General features: G+C 46.9%; 1 protein-coding gene across 16 annotated transcripts in view; it reads left to right on the forward strand.

The window, feature by feature from the left end:
* LARS2 (leucyl-tRNA synthetase 2, mitochondrial) overlaps window positions 1–22015 on the forward strand; it is a 269549-nt gene extending 247534 nt beyond the window's left edge. For 14 of the 16 annotated variants that reach the window (XM_027097018.1, XM_027097016.1, XM_027097015.1 and 11 more), the window contains 6 exons: window positions 1561–1743; window positions 3330–3499; window positions 5444–5521; window positions 6423–6534; window positions 17843–17970; window positions 21694–22015. In XM_027097018.1, the coding sequence (XP_026952819.1) occupies window positions 1561–1743; window positions 3330–3499; window positions 5444–5521; window positions 6423–6534; window positions 17843–17970; window positions 21694–21873 (851 nt within the window). In that variant the 3' untranslated portion in view covers window positions 21874–22015. Of the gene's footprint in view, window positions 1–1560; window positions 1744–3329; window positions 3500–3664; window positions 3802–5443; window positions 5522–6422; window positions 6535–14769; window positions 14962–17842; window positions 17971–21693 lie in introns of those variants that run through there. The other 2 variants (XM_027097025.1, XM_027097029.1) reach the window with 2 other exon arrangements.
* The last annotated feature ends 1706 nt before the right edge of the window (window positions 22016–23721 follow it).

Here is a 23721-nt window from a genome sequence, read left to right on the forward strand (position 1 = left end):
AGTGTTATAAAGGCTTGCTGCAGCCTGGACTGGGGTGTGGGGTAGAGGGGGCAGTGGTTCCCTGATCCTCACCACAGCTTGGATGAAACATCTTCCAGGACTTCAGTCTCCCTTTGCTCTGATGTCACGGGGTCAAGCATTGTTGTGAACATCTTTTCCCTTCCCACGCAGACTTGCCCCCAGGGGGAGAATATGGACGTGGATCAGCAAGGGCAGGCATCTGTCTACTTAGTGGGTGTGCCTCTCATGAAATATGGAGTTGGCTTGTAGGTATATACGCTGGGGAGTGAGTTTGGTTGCTGTTAGAGGGAGTATTTAGCTGGAAGGAACAGAAATCCACGCAAAGGCAGGTTTCGCACAGGGATATAGGGACATCGCCCAAACCCAGCCGCAGGAAGTACAACATGTAGGAAGCCGCCGGGCCACTCCTCTCTCCTCTGTCTTTCTTGAGCCTCCAGTTCCTCTCCCTGCCCCTCTCTGTTCTTCTGCCATGTTCTCCTTCCTCCGCCAGGCTTGGATTCTGCTCTCCCTAATTTCAGTTTACAGAGTGACCTTTGGCAGCCGCAGAGCCACGTCTTGGCCCAGCTCCTTAGGACCTTCTGGTTCCAGTGCCCAACACCATTGAGACAGAGTTTCTGTCTCTTAGTTCCAATTCCTGAGAAGGAAGCTTAGCCTTCTCAGATGTCCTTCCTGGTCCCAGCCACTGGAGCTTGGCAGCAAGGTCACCTCCTCCAAACATGGCCATGGAAGGCCTCCTCCATCAGCACCGTCTGGACCGATGGTGTGTGGGTGGAAAGGAGACAGAGAACAGGGCTGCAAAACGGGACACCGCGTTTACTGTGAGCCCAGCAAGCTAACTCCACGCATGGGCTTCGATGCTGCGAGATCATGTTCTGGTGACTTCAACACGGACGGGGGAACTAGCCCCCAGGTGAAGTGACCTCTCAGGTGCTTTGCTGCTTGGAGACCCTGACTGGTCATCTGCCAGTTTCCAAAGGAGACCCTGAATCCATAAAGAGAAGAGCAATATGCGAGTCTTCCTTATCCTTTTTCACTTTCCTTGTTGCATATAAGTAATTTACTTTTTTTAAAAAAGGGAAATTGGGCTTCCCTGGTGACGCAGTGGTTGAGGGTCCGCCTGCCGATGCGGGGGACGCGGGTTCATGCCCCGGTCCGGGAGGATCCCACATGCCGTGGAGCGGCTGGGCCCGTGAGCCATGGCCGCTGAGCCTGTGCGTCCGGAGCCTGTGCTCCGCAGCGGGAGAGGCCACGGCAGTGAGAGGCCCGCGTACCGCAAAAAAAAAAAAAGGGAAATTACTTTGTGTTGTTTTGTGATTGAGAAAAAGGAAGGTTTGTTATGGGAGGTGGGCCTCACTCATTTGAAAACAAAAACATTTTTATGATGTCTAGAGGGAGAGAACGAGTCATGTTAAATGAATTAGTGGCATTCTTTAAATTGACACTTATAATTGCTCACCCAGTATTTTCTTATTGAATATACTGTCACAGAACCAATTCGGCATCACACATCCCCTACTGTTGCAATTTTCTGGTGTCTAGGTTCTGTTCCTGTTCATGCAAACACGAGGGAGAAGTTAGAGGTGACTTGGGAGAAAATGAGCAAATCCAAGCACAATGGCGTGGACCCCGAGGCCGTTGTGGAGCAGTACGGCATTGACACCATCCGGCTCTACATCCTTTTCGCCGCCCCTCCTGAGAAGGATATCTTGTGGGATGTAAAAAGTAAGTCACCTTCCTCTTCCCAGCCTGCCTCCTCTGTGAACCGCCTCGGTGCCAAAGGAATTCAAGGAAGGAAATGTCTTTGCTGAGTCAATAGTAGGGTTCTAGGAATCAGCTCTGTGAGGCAAGTAGCAGTTTGCCCAACATCCTGTGCCATTCCTAGGCCAGTTTTCTCAGATGTAATGAGCGTCCAACCTTTGGGGGCGCTTGCTGTGACTGCAGACTCCCAGTCCTCACCACAGCCCTGCTGACCCAGCCCCCAGGCCAGGGCCCCGGAGCCTGCCTTCAGTGAGTCTGTGGCGTTCTCATGCAGGTTCTTCGAGGATCCCACTTTGAAAACGTTTCCTTGAGCCAGACTGGCGTTTGTGGTACTCCTGGGCCCACTGTGGTCCACAGAGGCCAGTCCCCTTTTGGTCTAACCTGAAAGGTTTTTTCTAGAATGGTGTCATTGCCTGTCACCAGTCCAGAAAACCCCGCGTGGGGCCTGGTCCTGATGTTACCTGTGACCTCTTCAGTCACCCACAGTAGTCTTCAGAGGCCCCCGCAGGGGAGGTTCTTCCCTCCAAAGTTGTTTAGACCTAAAATGGTGTGAGGTAGAATAATCTCAGGTATCTGGATATCCTAGAATAAGCTGTCCAACAGTAATCAGTAATTCAGTTTTCCTTCATGTGGTCTTATCCAAGTGTTATGGGAAAAAGAAATCAGATGCCTGGAATCACCGTTCAGTTCAACACACCATTTCTAGTGAGAAGTGTGGTCTGGAGCAGTGGTCACAGATGCCAGTCCTGGAACTAGAATCCCTGGGGACACTCAGGCCCAGGTTCTGGCTCCCCAGCCCTCCCTGTGGGACCAGCTCCAGGAATCTGTCTCTAACAAGCCTTCCAGAAGATCCTGCTGTGCATCCAGGCTTGAGAATGTCTAGTCCAGTGGCTGAAGTGTAAAAGACCTGAACTGGCCCTAATTTGGTTAGCCGTGTGACCAGGGCCACCAGGTGAAGCTGTTCAACTTCTCCAGATCAGATTAACAGCTGATTTGATGAACACATCTGAAATATGTGATACACACGGATCTGGCGAGGACAGGAGTTGTGTTAAAACACCTCAGGCTGTGCAGCACTGCAGCTCAGAGTGCGGTCTGTGGACCACTGCCACCTCTGCATGTTACCTGTCCACGTGAGATGGGGCATCTGCACCAGTGTAAGTCAACCCTGTCTCCAAGCACACTGTTAGTTCCGAGGACACTTTTGTCACAGCAAGATTTCTTAACCAAGGAGGCAGTGCCCTGATGCACATCCTGGCCCAAGCTTCTAAGCTCGTTGTGGGCCAGTGACAGTTGGTGGAAACCCTTTGTGTAGGCCTGCCATCCTGTACTCTGAATATTTGGAGCTCTAAGAAATGATAGAGTCAGTCCTGGTCTGAGTTCCCAGACACTGGAAGCCAGGAAGGACCCTTCTCCGTGCCCTTGGAGAGATCCACCGGGCACAATGAAGTGTCTCTTCATTCACAGGTGCTTTGTCACTTAGGTATAACCAAACCAATCATTCTCACATGTCTCTCTTTCTCTCTCTCATTCACTGACATTACACTCAGCCGACGCTCTCCCTGGGGTGCTGAGATGGCAGCAGCGTCTCTGGTCCTTGGCAACTCGATTCATCGAGGCCAGGGTTTCTGGGAAGGTTCCCAGGCCTCAGCTGTTGAGTAACGAGGAGAAAGCCGAGGGCAGGAAGCTGTGGGAGTACAAGAACTCCATCATCTCTCAGGTCAGAAACCTTCCAGGGGACACTGGTTGATTCTGTAACTGAGCCCTCATGATCTGTGTGGCTCACCCTGCCTTGGGGTGAGCACTCTGGGTCTTCCTCCTTTCTTATTATGGTGGCCCACTTGCCTTGATTAATTGATCTTACTGCTTTGGGTATTTCACCAAGGTGGAGCAACAGTGCAAACGTTGTCATGAACAGAGATGCTCTCAGGAAATGGCTCCCACTAATGGTGCCTCCCATTTATCCATCCTGGATCTCAAGAAGCTGCCCACTTTCCATGTTTCCATATTTAACACATCCAGGTAGAGAACCAAATTTAATATCATACTGATGACACACTGTATATGTTATAAAAACAGAAACAGAATTTTAGAGTTGAAAGGGGCTGGAAAAGACTCTCTTCTTTAGCCTCCTCATCATCCCATCTGTGGGCAGAGCTGAGACACAGAGAGGTTAATAAATGTCTTATGAAAGTCACACAACCAGTGAGGAATAGAGCAGAGTTCCCTGATACTCAGAATAGCGAGTACTATCCCACTCAGGTACTTTGTTACACAATGTTCACGTGAGTTATTGTGGGTTAAATTTTACAGGTAAAATAATTGTTCACTTTATCTTCTTAGAGAATAGTATATTATTGTCTAAATCATTTTAAAAGATTCTTCATTGATAGCATCCCTTTAAATTGTTCATCTAGAGGTCTGCTGTAATACCATGACATTCACCTTTTTTAAGAACTTTGTGAAAAAATGTCATATATCTTTGAAAGAAGGCCCTTAGGAAATCTGAAGCCATTTTTTAATGGGTACCAGATACCCCAAATTCTCCTTAGGCTGAATTTTTTTTTTAAGTTGTGCTGATTCAAGCTTAGAAAGTTAGCCAAGGTCACTTCGCTGGACTCTGGCAACTGATTACATTGAAGGAGCAGGGCTTTTCCTCTGGTTTGTATAACCTGCAGTGGCCCTGGGTCCAGCATGGTCTCATTTATTGACACTTCTTCAGCTTTATTTTCATCCTCTCTACTATAGTGCAGAGAAACAGAGCTCACGGAATTGAATTTAGTGATCTGAGTGATGCCTGAATGATCGTTTTCGTACCCCATATTTTCTCTTTGGATTTGGCAAACTCTTCTCTTCTGTCAGATAATGGAATTGGGTTATTTCAACAAGTTGGAAACTCTGGACATCTTAAGGATGTGTTATTTTTCTATATCTTTGCCCATGGTCAAAATTGAAAAGCACCAACAGGAAAAAGCTGACAAATCGTATTTGTGTTCTTGTGTTGACTCCATGTTTAAAAATGTAAAACTAACCTTATCCCGTATACCAATAATCTTCACTGTGAATTGAAGTCATGTAACCACAGAGAGGTGACATCCTTTATCCCATCTCCTGTTTACTATCGTTTTGATGTTTGCTCATCAAATGGGTCCTGCCTCCTTTTCAGGTAATGATCAGTGTTTTCTTAGGCACCTACTATGGGAACCAACACTGTCCCAAATATGGGGGAAGAGTAACAGTCTTGAGTGGTGGAAACAACGTTGACTTTGATTTTAAAAATCTTTGTGCTGGGGTTCCCTGGTGGCGCAGTGGTTGAGAGTCCGCCTGCTGATGCAGGGGACACGGGTTCGTGCCCCGGTCCGGGAAGATCCCACATGCCACGGAGCGGCTGGGCCCGTGAGCCATGGCCGCTGAGCCTGCGCGTCCAGAGCCTGTTGCTCTGCAGCGAGAGAGGCCACAACAGTGAGAGGCCCGCGTACAGCAAAAAAAAAAAAAAAATTTTTGCGCTGACTAAACATAAAGGGACTATTTAAGATAGTGAATACATTTATAAATATATTTTATTGCATGCATTTAGTTTCACATTTTTTGGATAATTTAGTTTTTTTATGGAAAGCTTAAAGGAAATTTGAACAAAGTGAATAATTCAACTTTTTACGAATAGGTGACTGCCCATTTCACAGAGGACTTCTCACTGAATTCTGCGATTTCTCAACTGATGGGACTCAGCAGTGCCCTCTCGGTAGGTGGCCCGTCTGTGCTCATTTGCTGGTAACCGAGGAGGGAGCGTGGCTTCCAGTCATGTGGTGAGGTGGCCTGCAGCTCCTTGAGGGCAGAGACTATGCCTTTCTGGACGTTTTATCTCTGAAGTCTGGTGTATAGTAGGTGCCCCATAAAGTGAATGGGTGTGACTGAGTTAACTGATTAGCCACACCTCAGGAAGACACTGAGTGTTTGTAGGAACTGTCGAAGAATGGGGAACCCTGAGCTCCCTGAGGGGCGCAAGAGGACCCCTGTCCTGGAGGTTCCACATTGCAGAACCTTTGAGCTAGTGTCTGTATTTCCCACTAGTTCTGGGCACATAGGAAACATAGCTGAGTGGTTAAGAATTAGGACCGACCTGGATTCTAATCTGGTCTCCATCTCTTGGTTAACCGTGTACGCAGGGACAGATGACTCTCCCACTCTAACCCTTAGCTGCTTTATCTGTCAAATGGGGTAACAATACTGCCCTCAAAGGGTAGTAAAAACCAAATGCGTTAGCATCAGACCGTGGGCGTGGTTAAATGCTCAGTCAACAGTATATCTCCTCAGGAATTCCCTGACGGTCCAGTGGTTAGGGCTCTGCGCTTCCATTGCAGGGGGCACGGGTTCGATCCCTGGTCCAGGAAACTAAAATCCTGCAAGCCGCGCAGCACGGCCAAAAAGACAAATAGTAATATATCTGCTGTTGCTGCTCCAGCTATTTTTAATACTATGATTAAATGGGGAAAGTTCTTTGCCCAGAGCAAAAATGATGTTGAAGAGGGTTTCTTCCTGCCTGTTTGTGTCTCTGGATTTCACATACATTCATGGCCTTTCTTACCCAGGCTTATCTTGTACACCTCAGTGTTCTTACATTGCTATTGTTTTCTGTTCCTCAGCAAGCTTCTCAGAGAGTTGTTCTCCACAGCCCTGAGTTTGAGGATGCTCTCTGCGCCCTGATGGTGATGGCTGCTCCCATGGCCCCTCACATAACCTCGGAGCTCTGGGCAGGTAGGTGGGGAGGCCTTGCTTGACCAGTTACTACTGAGCAGCATGTGCTCCAGCCTCTTGTTGAGCATTATTCAGCCGAGGGGTCCAGCGTTTGGCATCTGCACTTGGGACCTCTCTGTGGAAATGGGAATGAAGTGAGAAGGTGCTGTGCAGGAGGACTTGATGGTTATTCTGGGCCCCGTTCTCCAGACCTTGTGTTCAGAGGTCTCCTGTGACTTCTGTGGATGTTTCAAAGGAGCTTGCAGAAGCCAGGCAGCCTAGGGATGCTGTGTTTACATCATGCTTTTATCTGGGGGCCTCTGAGAAGTAGCATTCATTTCTTTTTCATAATTATTTTAGCTCTTCTCACCTGTTTATTCTTCTCAGTAGAACTCTGGCATAGTTCTGTTAAGTTCTCCCAAAATCTCCTTGAGATTTTGATTGAGATTTGGTTAAACCTAGAATTAACTTGGGAAAGTTTCACATTTTTACTGCATCTAGGCTTCCATTCCAAAACATGATCTGTCTCTCCATTCATTCAAGACTTCCCTCGTGCCTAGGCAAGTTTTGTAATTTTCTTCATGTAGGTCCCACACATTTCTTAAGATTATTCTCAAGTAATCTTGCCACATTTCATTTTATTTTTGTTATTGTGACTGGAATCTTTTTTCTTTAATAATTTTTGACTGGTAATATCTGGCATATAATTTTTAATATTAATTTACTTCCTTATTTTCTAACCAGATTCCCTACCAATCTCTCCTCCTTCATTTAAGGGGTAGAATCCTCTTGGATTTTCCAGGAGTCTATGATCAGCAAATAAGGTTAAGTTTTCTCCTTTCTGATAGTAATGCCCTTGTATCTGTTTACTTTCTTTAATATACTGCTTAGAAAACCGTATGTAATGTTAAAGAATACTGGCAACAGCCAATCTTGTTTCATTTCCAGATTTAAATGGAACACTTCCCTGTTAGGTATGGTGTTGGCTGTTGGTTTACAGTAGATATTCCCTGTCATGTTAAGGAAGTGGCCTTCTAACCTTGTTTACCAGAACTCGTCTTAGGAATTGGGAGGTAGATTTTACTTAACATCCATTCTTCAATTGTTATGGTGTTGTATCCTTTGCTTTTAATTTTCCCCTTTGCCCTGTTGTCATGACCTACGTCCAATTAATTGATTGCCTAATAGCAATCAATTGTGGGATAAATTTACCTTAACCATGGGGTAGTAAACCTTTAACATACTGTTAAATTCTATTTGCTAGTGTTTTATTTAGAATTTTGCAATTATACGCCTAAGAGACACCAGTTTTTTCTTAGTAGCCATTGTCAGGTTTGGGAATAAGGGTTTTGCTGACGTCACCAAGTGAATTGAGTTGCTTCTGTGCTTTAGAACAGACTATACAGGACAAGACGTTCACCCATCCTTTGCTGAATAGCCAGAATGCCCTAAAGGGTGGGTGGTATTAGGCCCTGCCAGGCTACTGCCATATCATATTAGATTATGTAGCCTTTCATTATCTCCTTAGGCAGGAAACATGCCTCTTTCATTTAGCATTGGTGATCATTGTGATCATTAAGTCTTTTAAATGGCACACTGTTAATTCTTTCCTAGTCTTCCCTTCTTTTAAAGCAAAACTTATCTAATTTATAATAAAAGTGTTTACTCTGACCCTAGAATATACAGATCTCTCCCTTTTATCGTCCTTTTTTGTCCCACATTATCTGTCTGCCTCCTTCATTTCATTTCTCCCAGGAGGGACTGATGTAAATGGGGTTTTCAGAAACTCCTTCCTTGCATTGCCCCTCCAGTCTCTGTGTTTTAGGGCCAGGATTTGGGAGGGTGGCAGAGAGGGTCTTCTGTCTCCAGGGTCCTGTCCCTGCCCAGCAGGTCTTACCAGACAGGTGTACACTGTGGTGTTACCCTGTTAGTCTGTCCTTCAGTTGTGTGACAAGATCTCCAGTAGGATATACACTAAAGCAGTATGGTAGCAACTGGCCCATTTCAAACTTTGCTCCATGTTTTTTTCCACACACAATACCAGTGGGCTTTTGTGAGCTGTGTTATAATAAGGAGTGGGTCTAGACTGAGTCTTAGTTTTGCTAGCATGTCTCATTCAGCCATTCAGTAAACATTCATTGAGAATGTATTCGTGCCTGGCTCTGTTAGGCATTGGTGGGAAAGCTGGGGAGGGCATTCTGAGCAGCGGGCATTACAGTCTGTGTTCATTCACTTGAGAAGATCTTCCCTCAAGCTTTACAAATTCATGGCAACTAATTTTTTTTTTTTTTAATTCAAAGAAACAATGGGAAGCCCTTGTCTCCTGGCTCTGCACATGTGTATGTGTGTGGCTCCTCTGAATGAGCATCGGGGGCTATAGCACAGTCAAGTGAGGAGTCCTGCACACCAGGCATATCACCCTGGTCATTAACTCACAGACAGGTCTTTGTCAGGTGCCTTCTGGAGAGAATGGGGCCACGACCCCTTCCTGCCTCTCCCAGCAGCGGATAAGGGCCAGTGTCACAAGGTGTTGAAAGTCCTTTGCAAACAGAAGGGCTATGTTGTGAGGGTCATTATTGTCATCCCACACTGTCAGTCACTCTTGTCTCAAGCCTTTGGGACAGTTTTTACACACATTTGGTTTATTCTAAAAGACATAGCTTTCATATAACTTCTGGTTTCATTCCTGCATCTTTGAAAGATAACCTCACAATGATTATAATGGAAATGTGGTCAGTGAGGGTGGGATGTTCAGAAATTACCATTTCTCAGAATTCTCCAGAGAAGCAGGTTTTCATAAAAGAGATCCTCCCTCAAGGGCAGCAGAATTGAGATCTGTCTTCTGGGAGGCAATTTGGGGTCCATGGGCAAAATGGCCATCATGGCTCTGGATAAAAGGAAACCTTTAGAGAATCCCAGAGCGCTTCTCTACTGATCACTTTAAGAATCAGTGGAGACCCAAGAAACAGAACCAGTGTCTTGGCAGTGTGCACACTTCAACAGGATGAGGAAATCTTTTTTTCCTTCCTGAAACTTTGGATCTGAGAAGGTCAATAGACCACATCTGAATTTACAAACTTATCTTTTGTTTACCACCATAGAATACTGTCCTATCTATGAGGGTGTTAGGGAGATTTTGCATATTTGGAGTTACTGATACAGTTTCCACACAAAGGACACAAGGTTTCCTTTGTTGGTGGATAGTAAAAAAAATGGAAAATCACCAAACAGGGAGCTCCTTGGTGGTACTCTGGTTAAAGGTATTTTATCATCATCAAAAATGACCTTTCTAAGAATATACCAGCAATACAAATGAGCTGGTTTTATCTTATATGCAGAATAAGGGCAACTGCCTCAGGTCCCCCTCTTGGGCAGTTGGTGGGGGGAACTACAGCAGCTACGCAGGTATAAAGCAGGGGAGGAGCCTGACAGCAGCTAAAATACTCTCTCACCAAAGCTCCATCAGGAGGCTTGTTGTCCATCTGTAAGATCCACCCTCCCCCAAGTTGCTCTCCAGTCTACTGGCTGCCACCACCAACTGGGTTCAGATAATACAGACTATCCCTTGGTAAATGCTTTCGGCAGTTTTAGGCATGGGTAAGTGTGCCTCCTCAGGATGACCCTCCTCCTCCCCTCTCCACAAGGAAATCATTCTAATGCACAGTGCCCAAGTTTCATTTCCATAGTCTTTTTCTTCATCCTTAGAGGGCATATTTTTTTTGGAAAAAAAAGATCAGGGTTTGGCTGGGCATCTAGTCCAGCATTTAGCTCAAAATGATATTCCCACAGTATTCAGGTTCACATAAATTCATCTCAATTCAGTTCAGACTCAAATTCACTGTTGGTATTAGTCATCATATTACTAATCACAGTCTTTTACTGAGCCTTGCTCAGAGTTTGTTAGGAAGCACCTGTCTATGCCTTTTTCCAGAGGCTCAATTCTGCACCTTCCTTGGAAGGGTCACATCCTTGCCAAAACTCCATGGTGGGTGGTGGAACAATTTAGCTTGTGCATGCCCCCCCCAAGAAATACGTAGCTAATGATAAGAATGTATGGTGTCAAACTGGAGAGGGACAAAATGGTTCTAGTGACAAAATTATCTCTATCAGAGAGAAAAACTCTTCAGTGGGATTTTTTTCACAGCCTCCCATTCAGTGCTCTGAGGAGTTGCCTCGCAAATGTCCATTATTACTCTGCTCAGTCACACCCTAGGACAGCTCTAGCCCTCATTACTCATTTGTAATAATAATAATACCTTGCATTTAATGTACTGCTTATCATATGTATGATATGTCCTATAGCATTTATGATATATTTATTTACATTTAATTATAATTTAATGTATGTATTTTATAATGTACTGCTTTATCATATATATATATAGCACATTAAATTCACGATGATTTGATTCCTATCTGTGAAGTAAATAATTAACCCAGCAGCCTTGAGTTACTCAAATCTTGTACATTCTCAGAAGGGCCTACTTGTATGACTAGCCTTTGGCTGGCTCCTAGGAACTGAGGTCTTAGAATGTTCCCTATGCTACTAACTGATTAGGGCACTGTGCATGTTTGAGGTCTTGAACCACATTATACCAGCTTGTGTGGATAGTTTGTGTAAAAAATGTGATTTATGGTGAACACCTGCTTTCCTTCTGGAGGGTCTGAAGTTTCAGTAACTGCAGTTACCACTGCAGTTACCCCAACAAAAACCCTGGACTCTTAGGCTCAAGCAGACATCCCTGGAAGAAAACATTTTGCATGTGTTTCTGCAGTTCATTGCTGGGGGATTTAGTATGTCCTGTGTGACTCCACTGGGAGAGGACTCTTGGAAGCTTATACCTGGTATCCTCCAGCTTCTGCCTGATGTACCTTTTTCCTTTATTGATCCTGCTTTTTATCCCTTTGCTGTAATAAACTATAGCCTGACTATAAAAAAAAAAAAGACCTTTCTAACAGGCAGCAGCTTGGATGGATCTCAAGGGGATTATGGTGAGTGAAAAAAAAGCCAATCTCGGGCTTCCCTGGTGGCGCAGTGGTTGAGAGTACACCTGCCGATGCAGGGGACACGGATTCGTGCCCCGGTCCGGGAGGATCCCGCGTGCCGCAGAGCGGCTGGGCCCGTGAGCCGTGGCCGCTGGGCCTGCGCGTCCGGAGCCTGTGTTCCGCAACGGGAGAGGCCACAACAGTGAGAGGCCCGCGTACCGCAAAAAAAAAAAAAAAAAGAAAGCCAATCTCAAAAGGCTGTATATTCTATGATCCCATTTATAACATTCTTGAAAAAAACAAAATTACAGAGATGAAGAACACATTAGTGGTTGCCCAGGGTAGGGTTGGGGACTGGGCAGAAGGGATGGTGGTCATAAAAGGGGAAAGGGAGCCTTGTGGTGATGGAACAGTTCTGTCTCTTGAGTGCAGTGGTGGTTATATGAAGCCACACGCACACACGTTAGTGCTTATAAAACTGGTGAAATCTTGGGCTTCCCTGGTGGCGCAGTCGTTGAGAGTACGCCTGCCGATGCAGGGGACATGGGTTCATGCTCCGGTCCGGGAAAATCCCACATGCCGCGGAGCGGCTGGGCCCATGAGCCATGGCCGCTGAGCCTGTGCGTCTGGAGCCTGTGCTCCGCAACGGGAGAGGCCACAAGAGTGAGAAGCCCGTGTACCACAAAAAACAAACAAACAAACAAACAAAAACTGGTGAAATCTGAATGAGCTCTGTGGATTGTACCAATGTCCATTTCCTGGTTTTGACATTGTGCTGTAGTTATGCCAGATGTTACCACTGGGGGAGGCTGGGGGAGGGGTCACAGGACCTCCTGTACATTTCTTTGCAACCTCCTATGAATCTATAATTATTTCAATTTCTTTTTGTTTGTTTGTTTTAAATTACCTTTCTAAACCTACAAGTCCTGAGTGTTGAGATTCTGGTTCTGGAATGTCATAGACGATGAGAGAGGAAGGAAGGGAAGAAGCAATTTATTTCTTGTTGTGGAAGGTTTTAACAGACACACACACACACACACACACACACACACACACACAACTGACCAGATGCAGCCATTCATCCCACTAGTGTGTGAGGCTCCCGTGTCTCCTGCATCGCTCTGCAGAGCAGCGTGAAGGAGCTCGTGGTGATGGGATGGGTCTGCCCTAAGTGCCCAAGGAGCGCTGCTCCTCGAGGGTGATCTCACAGCTATACAAGCCCCGCTTCCGAAGAAAAGTGCATAGAGCCAGCTGCAGAAAATAGCTTCACCCTCCAGTGTACCTCTCTGGGCTTCTTAAAGCAAAAGCAGAACCTAGATTTTTCATTGAAAAGTACATCTATATGCATATTGTAAAACCTTCAGTTCTTACAAAGGGTGTGTCCTAAGTTCCCACCCATCCTCATCCTTACGCTCAGTTGCTCTCCCCAGGCACCTCCACTGCCAGTTGGATAGTTGATTTGACAGAACTCCATGCATGTATGTGAAATGTTTCTCCCTTACCATATGGAGTGTATAGAGTCATTCTATATCAAAACTTACAGGCTGACCCTGTTCTTTTTTTGGCGGTACGCGGGCCTTTCACTGTTGTGGCCTCTCCCATTGCGGAGCACAGGTTCCGGACACGCAGGCTCAGCGGCCATGGCTCACGCACGGGCCCAGCTGCTCCGCAGCATGTGGGATCTTCCCGGACCGGGGCACGAACCTGCGTCCCCTGCATCGACAGGCGGACTCTCAACCACTGCACCACCAGGGAAGCCCTGACCCTGTTCTTTTTTAACAGCTATATGGTGTCCTACCCAGTGAATATTCCATAGGTTATTAAACAGTCATCCACTGATGGGCATTTGAGTAATTTCTCCTCTTTTTCTGTTTTTTTGTGCTGCTTTGAGATGAGCCTCTTGTCCAAAATACAAGTTATTTAAAATGTGGTGATAAGATCTCCATTTCTATTTCTCTGGCCATTTTTACAGTTTCAACAGTGATTTATCTATCTTGGTTTTTGCCTCCGGCTTTTACCTCTTGTCATCTCCAAGTCTTCAATCAATACTTTAATTGTGAGGGTCACAACAAGGTGACCCTTTGCCTCTCTTAAGTTTCTGAAGTAACTCTAATCTTGAAGTATAGTCTACCACCATAAACCCATTTTTCTTAGTAAAAATGGTGGTAAAATATTGTAGCTGTATTGTTTTGCTGTACATATATGCTGTATTCATTAATTTCAACAAAACTGTAAATCTTGGGAATTCCCTGGTGGACCAGCGGTTAGGATTCCACGCTTTCCCTGCCAAGGGTGCAGGTTCAATCCCTGGCTGAGGAACTAAGATCACACAAGCCACGCAGTGCAGCCAAGGAACAACAACAACAGCAACAACAACTGCAAATCTACAAATAATCTGGAAGTGTGGGAACACTTCTTGTAAGGGACGCTAAGATACTTGTAAGGGACAGTAAGACATCTGCTGATGTTCGGATGGTTTTATACATGAATGTGTATGCTGTGTCAGTGTTGTTATTTCAAAATAATGTCAACAGAACCCTTTCTGTGGGTAAAGGCTAATGTGAAGTAGCATCACTTCCGGTCCACTTCCTTGGAAGTGCCAGGGCTGGACGAGGCATGATGGGGATGAGACACCACAGAGTCCCCAGGTCCTCCTCTGTGTGTATATGAGGATGGGGGTGGGCTGGAGACAGGCCTGCCATCCACGGGCACCATGACCACCCAGCACTCACTCCGGGTGCCATGGTGGCATGGCAACCTCACCAGCTCTCAGAGCGGGAGAGGAGGCTTGTTTCAGTTACTTCACGGGAAGGTCAGCAACAACAGCTCTCCAGAGGAGGGGCAGGAAGGGGGTGGGCTGAGAGCGACAGCTGGCCCTGCATGGTGGCCTTGTGTGCCAGGGCCTTGCCACTTCCCAGCCTGTGTTCAGACTTTCTCCACATGCTTCCCAAAGGCCAGCTCTTGACCTGACCTGTGTCACGTAAAGAAACCATTGTATTTGCCATGCAAATATTAGGTATTTTTACTACCCTAAAAAGAGCAGGAAGGCAAAAACACTACGTAGAACTGGGGGTGGTAAGTTTCTTTTCCTCCCTGCTGAGCAGGATGGCCCCACTCCCATCTATATGGAATTGCTGGCAGGGGCCCAGGCCGCTATAAATAAGCATCCAAATTGCTCCAGGAAGGCTGGACTTCCTCATTTTTTTTAAAGTGGAATTTGTAACAGCTTCTGCCCAGAACATTTGTGTCCAATGTCCTTTCATCTCCCAGGCATCCTGTACAACTGCCATGCGGAGATTTTGGAATGCTTCCCACTGCAGCTGGGTCAGAGGACAAGGCATGCTGGCCCAGCCAGCTAAAATAAAGAAGTAATTATCTTCCTTCTGTGACCTCTGTCTTGCGATATGAGTCTTAATAGGATCCCTTCTGAGGAACAAGCAGGAAGCTCCTTTCTGCTTCTGCCAGAAGGCACATCTGTTAGAAATGGAGTAGGTTCATTAGAAGCATGGGAATCCCAGGACACAGGGGCCAGATGGGCCCCAGGAATACATCTTTTATGCTACTTGATTCTCAGACCCCGATGGGCCTTTCCTTCCCTCAGGTTGACTAGCAGCACAGGGTTACAATAGGAGTGACAGATAGTAAAACATGTGAAGCTACAACAAATCTGTGATGCCTTCACAAGAACCAAGCCAGAGGGCAACAGAACAAAATGGACCAGTGCTATTCAGAGTGGTCCGTAGACCTGAGGCTGGTCTAGGAACTGTCTCTAGGCCAAGATAAGGAGCTTAGTAGGTACATCACCTGTGTCACTAAGCACATATTCGTGTAAGACTGACCATTTTTTTGGTAGCAAGAATTTCTCAATGAAGGAAGCAGTGTGTTAATTCATATTCTGGCCCGTTCTTCAGCTCATCACAGACAGGCATTTTGAGTATCTTTGTAGTGAATAGTTCTGAAACCATCCCTAATATAATATATTGTAAAAGAAAAATCACAAACCAATAGGGAAGAGAAGGTTTATTCAACAGATTGGATTTGGAGAATTGACCAAGTTTTTTTTTGTTGTTTGTTTGGTTTTTTTGCGGTACGCGGGCCTCTCACTGCTGTGGCCTCCCCCGTCGCGGAGCACAGGCTCCGGACGTGCAGGCTCATGGGCCCATGGCTCACGGGCCCAGCCGCTCCGCGGCATGTGGGATCTTCCCGGACCAGGGCACGAACCCGTGTCCCCTGCATCGGCAGGCAGACTCTCAACCACTGCGCCACCAGGGAAGCCCTGACCAAGTTCTTTTTAAGAATGTTTTTTCACATTATATGCAAAATAAATTATGGATAAATGGGCAAGAAAATGAAACCTAAAATAAAAAACAGAAGAAAAATCTTGAACTGATGTTATAGCATGGAAAACTTTTTAAATATCTTTTCTAATTACAAAAGTAATGAGTATTCCTTGTAGAAAATCTATCATTTTTTTTGAAATTTATGTTTATTCTTATAGTCCTAGTTATTCCATTTCACTCTGTATAATATTCTGTTGAATAAATAGCTCACAATTTATTTATCTAGTCCCCTACTAATGGACATATGGGCTGTTTGAAGTTTTAATTATTTTTACTATTAAAAAAACGTCAACAATGCTTCAGTGAATGCTCTGGTAGCTGTCTTCTTCCTAATACTACTAAAGGCCTAGACAGAGGCAGTACATGAGAATTCCATTGTTTCACTTCCTCACCAGCATTGGTGTTGTTTCAATGGTGGTTTTTCATCATCGTCAATAAATTTGTTTTTAATAGAAAGATCACCTATACTTCTGCCTCCCAGGGTTAATGCTTGCTGCTTTTCTGATGTATTTCCTTCTAAATTTTTATCTGTTTATTTAAATATTTACTAAAACTGTGGCCATACTGTATATACTATTGTGTGTCATCCTTTTCCATGAAATTGATTATTAGTTTAAAATGTAGGAAAAAAGAGAATCCAAAACTATATCTACAGCATGATCCTGGTGGTAGTTTGGTTTCATTTTGTGGAGTTGGTTTGTACATACAAGTATTCATTAAATACATTACATTAGTATCTTTCAAAATAAAAAGTAAAAAAGATGCTATCCATGTAAACATGATTTTCTTCTTTGTTTTTAGACTTTTTACAAATTTTCTGCAAGGAGCATGCATTACTTTTGTCATCAAAGAACATAAAATAAAACATTGTCATTCACAGCCCAGTGTTCGGGACTGGCATTGGTGGGATTCATTCCCTCTGTCCCAGACTTGGCCTCAGACCATCCCCTGAGCTATGGGCCCGTCCCTCAAATGCATCTGCTGGTCTCAAGGCTAGTAATAAGGGGGAGGTATGTAAGGGCCACCCCACCTCCACCAGCCCTGGAAAAGCCATTCACAGCGTAAGGGCTGTGCATCTACCATAGCACCGCCCCCAGCGTGGGCACACGGGCCACATGCACTTGCCCGCTTGTCCAGGGCTTGCCTCTGGGAGGACCAGGAGGCAGCGGGGATACCACACAACAATTGCCCAGGGATCTGTTTTCTGCTCTGTGTATTTCCTGCCCATTTGGGGGCATCTTTTGTAGTCATGAGATCAACAGAGGCTTGGAAATCCAACTTTCCCTGCTAGGAAGCCCCTGGTTGAAGTCCCAAAGCACTGACAGTTGGCCCTGAGCAGCTCTGGATGGTGAGCCTCCTCTGCTTTGGGAGCTGCAGCGTGAAGCACTCTGGGAAGAGAGACTGGAGAGGGTTTCATTCCTCCCTGCTTCCTCGGGTTTGACCCACCCTGAGCCAAGGACAGCTCTTTCCAATTTGGTAATGGCGGGAGCCCCTCCCGAGAAGAAGTTTAGCGGAAAGGTTGAGCGCCCTCAGAGTAGGTCCAGGAGGAGCGCCCGCTGTTCTCAGCATGTTGGCTCTGGTGATTATGAGTAAAAGTACTCTCAGGCCACAAGTATTCATGGGCCAGAAAGGAAGCAAATGCAGCTCATTACTTTGGGATCCACTCTCAGGAGCACAAAGGATTCCTTCACCAGCAGGACTGCAGAGAGACCGAGTAAAAGCAGCAGCCTTGCTTTTGCAAATGCACTTGAGAACAGTGTGTCCATCCATCGTTATGGCTCTGGATGTTGTTTGAAAAAAAAGAAAAAGAAAGCTACCTATAAACTGGGATGATGAGCCAGGCTGAAGGAAGTAGGGGGCACCTGGTAGGCTGTGGAAAGCCATGGTGTGGCCTCCTGGGGCCTCAGACGGCTCCAAGCCAGGCTGTGTCAGGGCAAACGCTTTATTAGTGCTCCCAAGGGCCTCGTACGTGCTCAGTGACTCTCTGTGCCTTGGCGTTGCAGGCCTGGCGCTGGTGCCAAGGAAGCTGTGTACTCACTACGCCTGGGACACCAGTGTGCTGCTTCAAGCCTGGCCAGCTGTGGACCCGCAGTTCCTCCAGCAGCCCGATGTCGTACAGATGGCGGTTCTGGTGAGTGTCTCCTGCAGCCCCCAGGGCCAAGGCGAACCGGCCACACACACACGGATGGGTTTGGAAGTTTCTTGCCAGGCCTTTCTAGCCCACTCAGCTCTCCGCCCAACCCTCCAGCCTGTCTTCCTTTGCCAGCACCTTCAGTTTTGAAGTTACCACATGCCAAAAGCTTGTGAGCATAAAACTTGTGGCCAGAAAGTGGAAAGTATCAACCTGTCCTGCATTATAGGTTCTAATTGTCTTCCTTTCCAACTGTGTTTCAATCTCTCTAAGTTTCATTCAGCTGCTCTGGGCTCTTGGAGGGGGTAGGGTGATGGCGAGGAGGTGGGCAAGGAACACCTCGCACTGCAAAATATATTTCAGAAAGGCTACATGAAATTTATTTTTTGGTAAATTGCATCATTTTAAATACATAAAAGTAGTTGATTATAGAGCAAATAACTCTCCTGTAGTTTATCCTTATGTAATTTTTATGTATTTAATTTGTTTAATCTGAGACCCATTATGAGGAATGTCTCCTAAATATGCTGATGTGGCTGAAGAGGGAAAGAAAACAAGGGGTGAACCTTTTAGTCTGAACCACACGTGGGCCAGCTAACTTACATCCCAAGTTTAATTTAACTCTCACCACCCTAAAAGATAGGCATAGCTGTTCCCATTTTTTTCGGCTGAGGACACAGGCTCAGAGAAGCTCGTCACCTTGCCCACGTTTATTTGTTTATTCCTCAGTCATTATCAAGTTACCTATGCTATCAATACATCAGGCACAGTGCTAGGCTCTGGGGACACAAACTGAAATGCAAAAAACAGGGTCCCTGCCCTCATGGAGCTTAAAGCCTGGTGGGAAAGATAGGGGAAAAGAAGAAGGAAAGAGAAAAATAAACAAAATAATTGCAAACTGTGGAAAGTACCACAAAGTAATCACCCAGGGGCTGAACAGGAGCCGGGCCTGTGAGGCCCCACCTGCTTCGTCTGCAAACCCTGGGCCCTGCGGGCAGATCCATGTTGGGAAAGCCAGTTGCCCCCAGGAGACTGGCTCCTTCACAGATCCTCTGTCTCCATACCACCTCCCCGACACTTAGTTCCTCACTGCCTCCGATTTGCCCCCCCTCCATGGAGGGGAGGAGGCGGGCTGCCCTGCTAGGCTTCTTCCCAAAATCCTCAAAACCGAAACCAGCCTGTGGCACAGAGAGACGATTTCTTTAACTTGAATAATGTTTCTAAGAAATAACTATCTGTGTACCCCTAAGAACTCATCCTCAGCGCAACTGAGAAATACCAACCTGAGACACTGAAGTTTTAATCTGTGAAAATGTCTTTCCATTTTAAATTACCACTGAAGAAAAGAAATTTAGTTTTGATAATTGGTAAAATAATTTCAGATTATCATTGAAATAAAAATCCAAGATTTAAAATGTGTGGAGGACTCCCTGCAAGTACACCCAACTCAAGAACCTCTGGGTTGGGGCACTGTGCCATGTGGCAGGACTTCTGTCAAGGTCTGTGTTCTGTCTCCACGTGATCTCACTTGGTGTCATGGCCAGAAATAGAAGTTGCAACACAGAACAGTATAACTCGGTGTAATTCAGTTCAGCCGTGCCCGTGTGCTCTGAGCCCAGAGGCACTACATCGTCTTCGTGGAGCCCAGCACCCAGGAGGGACAGTCTGGGGAGGTACACGCATTGTCATGCACACCGAGAGTTTGTGTAGCCTCCAGGTTAAGATGTAAGAGCTTGGGAGTTGGACCATCTCAGTTTTGCAAAATACTTAATTTCTCTAAGCCTCAGTTTCCTCAGTTAGAAAACACAGGGCCTGCCTTACCTGGTTGTTGAAAGAATTAGATGGGATAATGCCAGGAGGTACTTAGCCTGCTTCTGGACACACTAATAACAAAAGCCACTAACAAGCAGTGAGTACCGACTAAGAGGCAGGGACTGCCCTTAGGACTTTCCAGATACTAACTCATTAACCCTACACAACAGCCCTGTGAAACAGACCCCGCTGTTTTCCCCATTTCACAGATGAGGCAGATACGTGCCTAACCCCATCTTACAAGTGAGGAAACAGTGGCAGAACAGGGCTTAATAACTCACTCAGTAAATATTAAATGCTGCTAGCATCAGCATCGTTGCCTCTGGCAGTTGGGGGATTGGAGGAGGCATCCGAGGAAGGGGATGTGGACCTTGGCTTTGAAAGAGGAGCAGCATTTCCCTAGTGGAGAAAGGAGCAAAGGCGGGGGAAGTCCTCACTGGACCGTGAGCCATGGAGGGGGTGGAACAGAGGCAGAGGCAGGGCAGCACTGGAGAGAAGGCCAGACTCCACCCCGAGACGTTGGGGGCTGGCAGGGAAGAGAGAGGGTCCATGGGGTCATCCCGTCTCCACCACTTGCTGGAAAGGAGCCTTGGGTAAGTGGCTTCACCTCCTATCCCCTTAGCTTTGCCCTCCGTGAATCGGGGATGGAACGGCTGTGACCTACCTCACAGGCTTGTGGTGGGGATAAACAGGTTCACTCAGGTGGATTGTGGAGCACAGTGCCTGGCACAGAGTGAGAACTCAGACAACGTGAGCTTTTATTGTCATTAGCCATTGCAGGGCTCCTGTCAGTGAGTAGTGGTGGATGGGGCGGGTGGATAGTGCTCATGGCCAGGGGCCCTCCAGGCAGCTGTTGGAAAAGTCCAAGAGAATAATGCAGAGGCCTGGACCAAGGCTGAGCGATGAAGTGGAGGTGGCAAAGCTGGAGGGGCGGAAGCTTGCAAGGCCCCCAAATGGGGACTGGGAGACCTTTCTAAAGTCAAGCAGCCGCTGTTTGAGGTGATGTCTTGTCTCCCACCCAGTGATCTAGGCTAATGCAGCCCATAAAAATGCCACTAAATTCTACAGAAATCTGAAAAGATGAGGTGGGTGATTAAGGGATCCTGGATAATGTGCTTGGGTTGAAACTTCAGAAGTTATTCCTGGTAATTTTTCATAACACAGTGACTTTATTTTCCAAGTTAAAAACAGGAGCATTCGTGAAAAAAACGTAAACGTTCTTACAGGAGTGATGGGATGGAGGAATTGAAGCACGGCTGTTCAGAAGCTATTTGGGTCATGTGTCGCTTTCCTCGGTGGCAGTATCAGTTCATATTTGATGTGAAGTTTACCCTTATGAAACTAATATTTAGTGAATACCACTACGGCTAGAACTATACTGGCCCATTTTAGGCAAGAGTTGTGTGTGATGTGGGTCCAGCTTCCAGGTGGTCAAACTTGAGCGCCCCCTTCTGGAGCCAGTCATCAGGGAGGGAGGTTGCCTACACGCCCCAGAAATTAGTCCACGTGAGATCTAGGTAAATCCTCGGTGACACCCCCTGTAGCCAGATCTAAACTTGATTTGAGCTTCAGTAACACAATAATCCCTCTACCCCCGGATACAGCCTAAGCCATCTCATGCTGAGGATTTTTGACATAGTTTCCACCACAGCTGTGACGGGGCAGCACTCAGGAAATACAGGGTGGCGCCCTCTCCCTCTCCTTATCCAAAGCGTTCAGCCGTTAATCCTACCCATCTACGTGCGCTTTGTTCTTCTGGGAAGCTAGGTGCTGCCTCTTCTTTCTCTTTTCCGGTACTCCTTCCCCACACAGAGGCAGCAGTACCCTTGAGGGGCAGTGGGTATTGATGTCTGGCTGCCTGCCACTCTCAGGACTTTCCTCATTGTTTGTCTTGGCTTTTCACCTTCTCAGATCAACAACAAAGCCTGCGGCAAAATCCCTGTGCCCCAACAAGTTGCCCAGGACCAGGACAAAGTCCACGAACTGGTTCTCCAAAGTGAACTGGGTGTCAGGCTCTTACAGGGGCGAAGCATCAAGAAGGCCTTCCTCTCCCCCCGAACTGCCCTCATCAACTTCCTGATACAGGAGTGACTGCAGGGATGCTGCGGCTACCACGAGGGCTTGAGGCACCTCCTCCAGGTCTGGGATGAAGGAAGGAGTCTGGGGCCCAGGGGCAGGAAAAAGCCAAATGTCTTTTTTTATATATATACATAAATTTTATTTATTTATTTATTTATTTATTTATTTATTTATGGCTGTGTTGGGCCTTCGTTGCAGTATGCGGGCTTCTCTTTGTCGTGGCTTCTCTTGTTGTGGAGCGCGGGCTCTAGACGTGCAGGTTTCAGTAGTTGTGGCATGCGGGCTCAGTAGTTGTGGCTCACGGGCTCTAGAGCGCAGGCTCAGTAGTTGTGGCACACGGGCTTAGTTGCTCCGCGGCATGTGGGAATCTTCCTGGACCAGGGCTCAAACCCGTGTCCCCTGCATTGGCAGGCGGATTCTTAACCACTGCGCCACCAAGCCCCAAGCCCAATGTCTTGAATGTCTGCCTTTGCACTCTGACGGGCTGGCATCAACAGGGTGCCTCTGAGGTGTGGCCTGGTGCAGGGGTGAAGGTGGGTGGAGGCAGAGGAGAAATATGAGTGAAGCGGGGTGGGGACCCAGTACCTTCCTCCACCATTGCAGGGTGGAGGAAGCATCTAGCCCCATAGGAAGCCACCAGAGATTCAGCTGGGTGGGAGCGAGAAGGTGAATTGAAAAGCAAGTGAGGATGAGCACGAAGCCTCTCGAGTAGCCTGGGAGCTTCTGGACCCCAGAAATTGCACTGCCTTAGGCAGGTGTTAGGAACATAAGGCTAAGCTTAGGAGGCACAGGGGCTGAGGAGCAGCGTGGGCAGTCACTGTTGAACAGGTGACAGAGCCTCAGCATCGTGGTGGATTGTCTCCCGCCTTCAGGCTAGATGGAGAAGCCATTTGGGTCATGTCCAAATATCCATATGCGGAGTGGACACTGAGGTCGTCAGAAGTTGCTCGGGTGAATTCCCTGGCGGCCCAGCAGTTAGGGCTCGGCGCTTTCACTGCCGTGGGCCCGGGTTCGATCCCTGGTCAGAGAACTAAGATCTTGTGGGCTGGCGCAGCCAAAAAAAAAGAAGAAGAAGTTGCTCGGAATCAAAAGGCAAGCAGGGCTAGTCTGGCTGCCAGCACTCCCACCACTTCTCAGCCCTGCCGTGCAGGCTGTTTCCACCCCAGCCCAGCTGGACTTGCCTGCCAGGCCTTCTCTGATCCTGGTACTCAGGCTCTTGGACGAAGTACCACTTCCCACTGTGAATGGTGAGCAGCGCTTCCTAACCACTCTCTCAGGGTGTAAAATTTGCTGTGAAGTGAAGCGGAACGGAGCTGGTTCCAGCCTCAGATGGAACCAATCTCGGAGCCCGCTGCAGCTCAACAGGGAGTCTGCTCATGTGCGCCGCAGATGGTGATGCCGCCATGGATGTGGCCCGCAGAGCCAGTCATTAGGAAGAGCAAGTCCACCGCAGGGGGTGGGACTGATGCCACCCAGGCATCTCCTCCTGTGCTTGAGCCACTGCAGTTGGCTGCCAGGGAGACCCTGTGTCATTGTATATTAGGGTGATCCTGGGTTTCTGTGAAGTCAGCTATCAGGTGCTCTTACCAGAACTGGCCTAAGCCACTGATTACTATTTAATAGGGGGAGGAGGAGGAGAATCTAGGGAGGAGGAGAATCTAGCCATTCTGTGACACTGAAAATCTGTATTCATTCTCTGATGTCTTTTTCTGAAGTAGCCTCAGATGTGGTCCCCTGCACTTCAGCAGTTAACAGATGACTTTTTTTAATGGAATAAAATGTTTGTCATGTATGACTTTGGGACATATGTGTGATCCTGGAATAGCCACCATATTCCAATTCTGGGAGTTAATCAGGAAC

This window comes from Aethalodelphis obliquidens, unplaced genomic scaffold (assembly GCF_003676395.1).
Source record: "Aethalodelphis obliquidens isolate GAN/ISIS:26980383/991018 unplaced genomic scaffold, ASM367639v1 scaffold111, whole genome shotgun sequence".
NCBI classification, from domain to species: domain Eukaryota; kingdom Metazoa; phylum Chordata; class Mammalia; order Artiodactyla; family Delphinidae; genus Aethalodelphis; species Aethalodelphis obliquidens.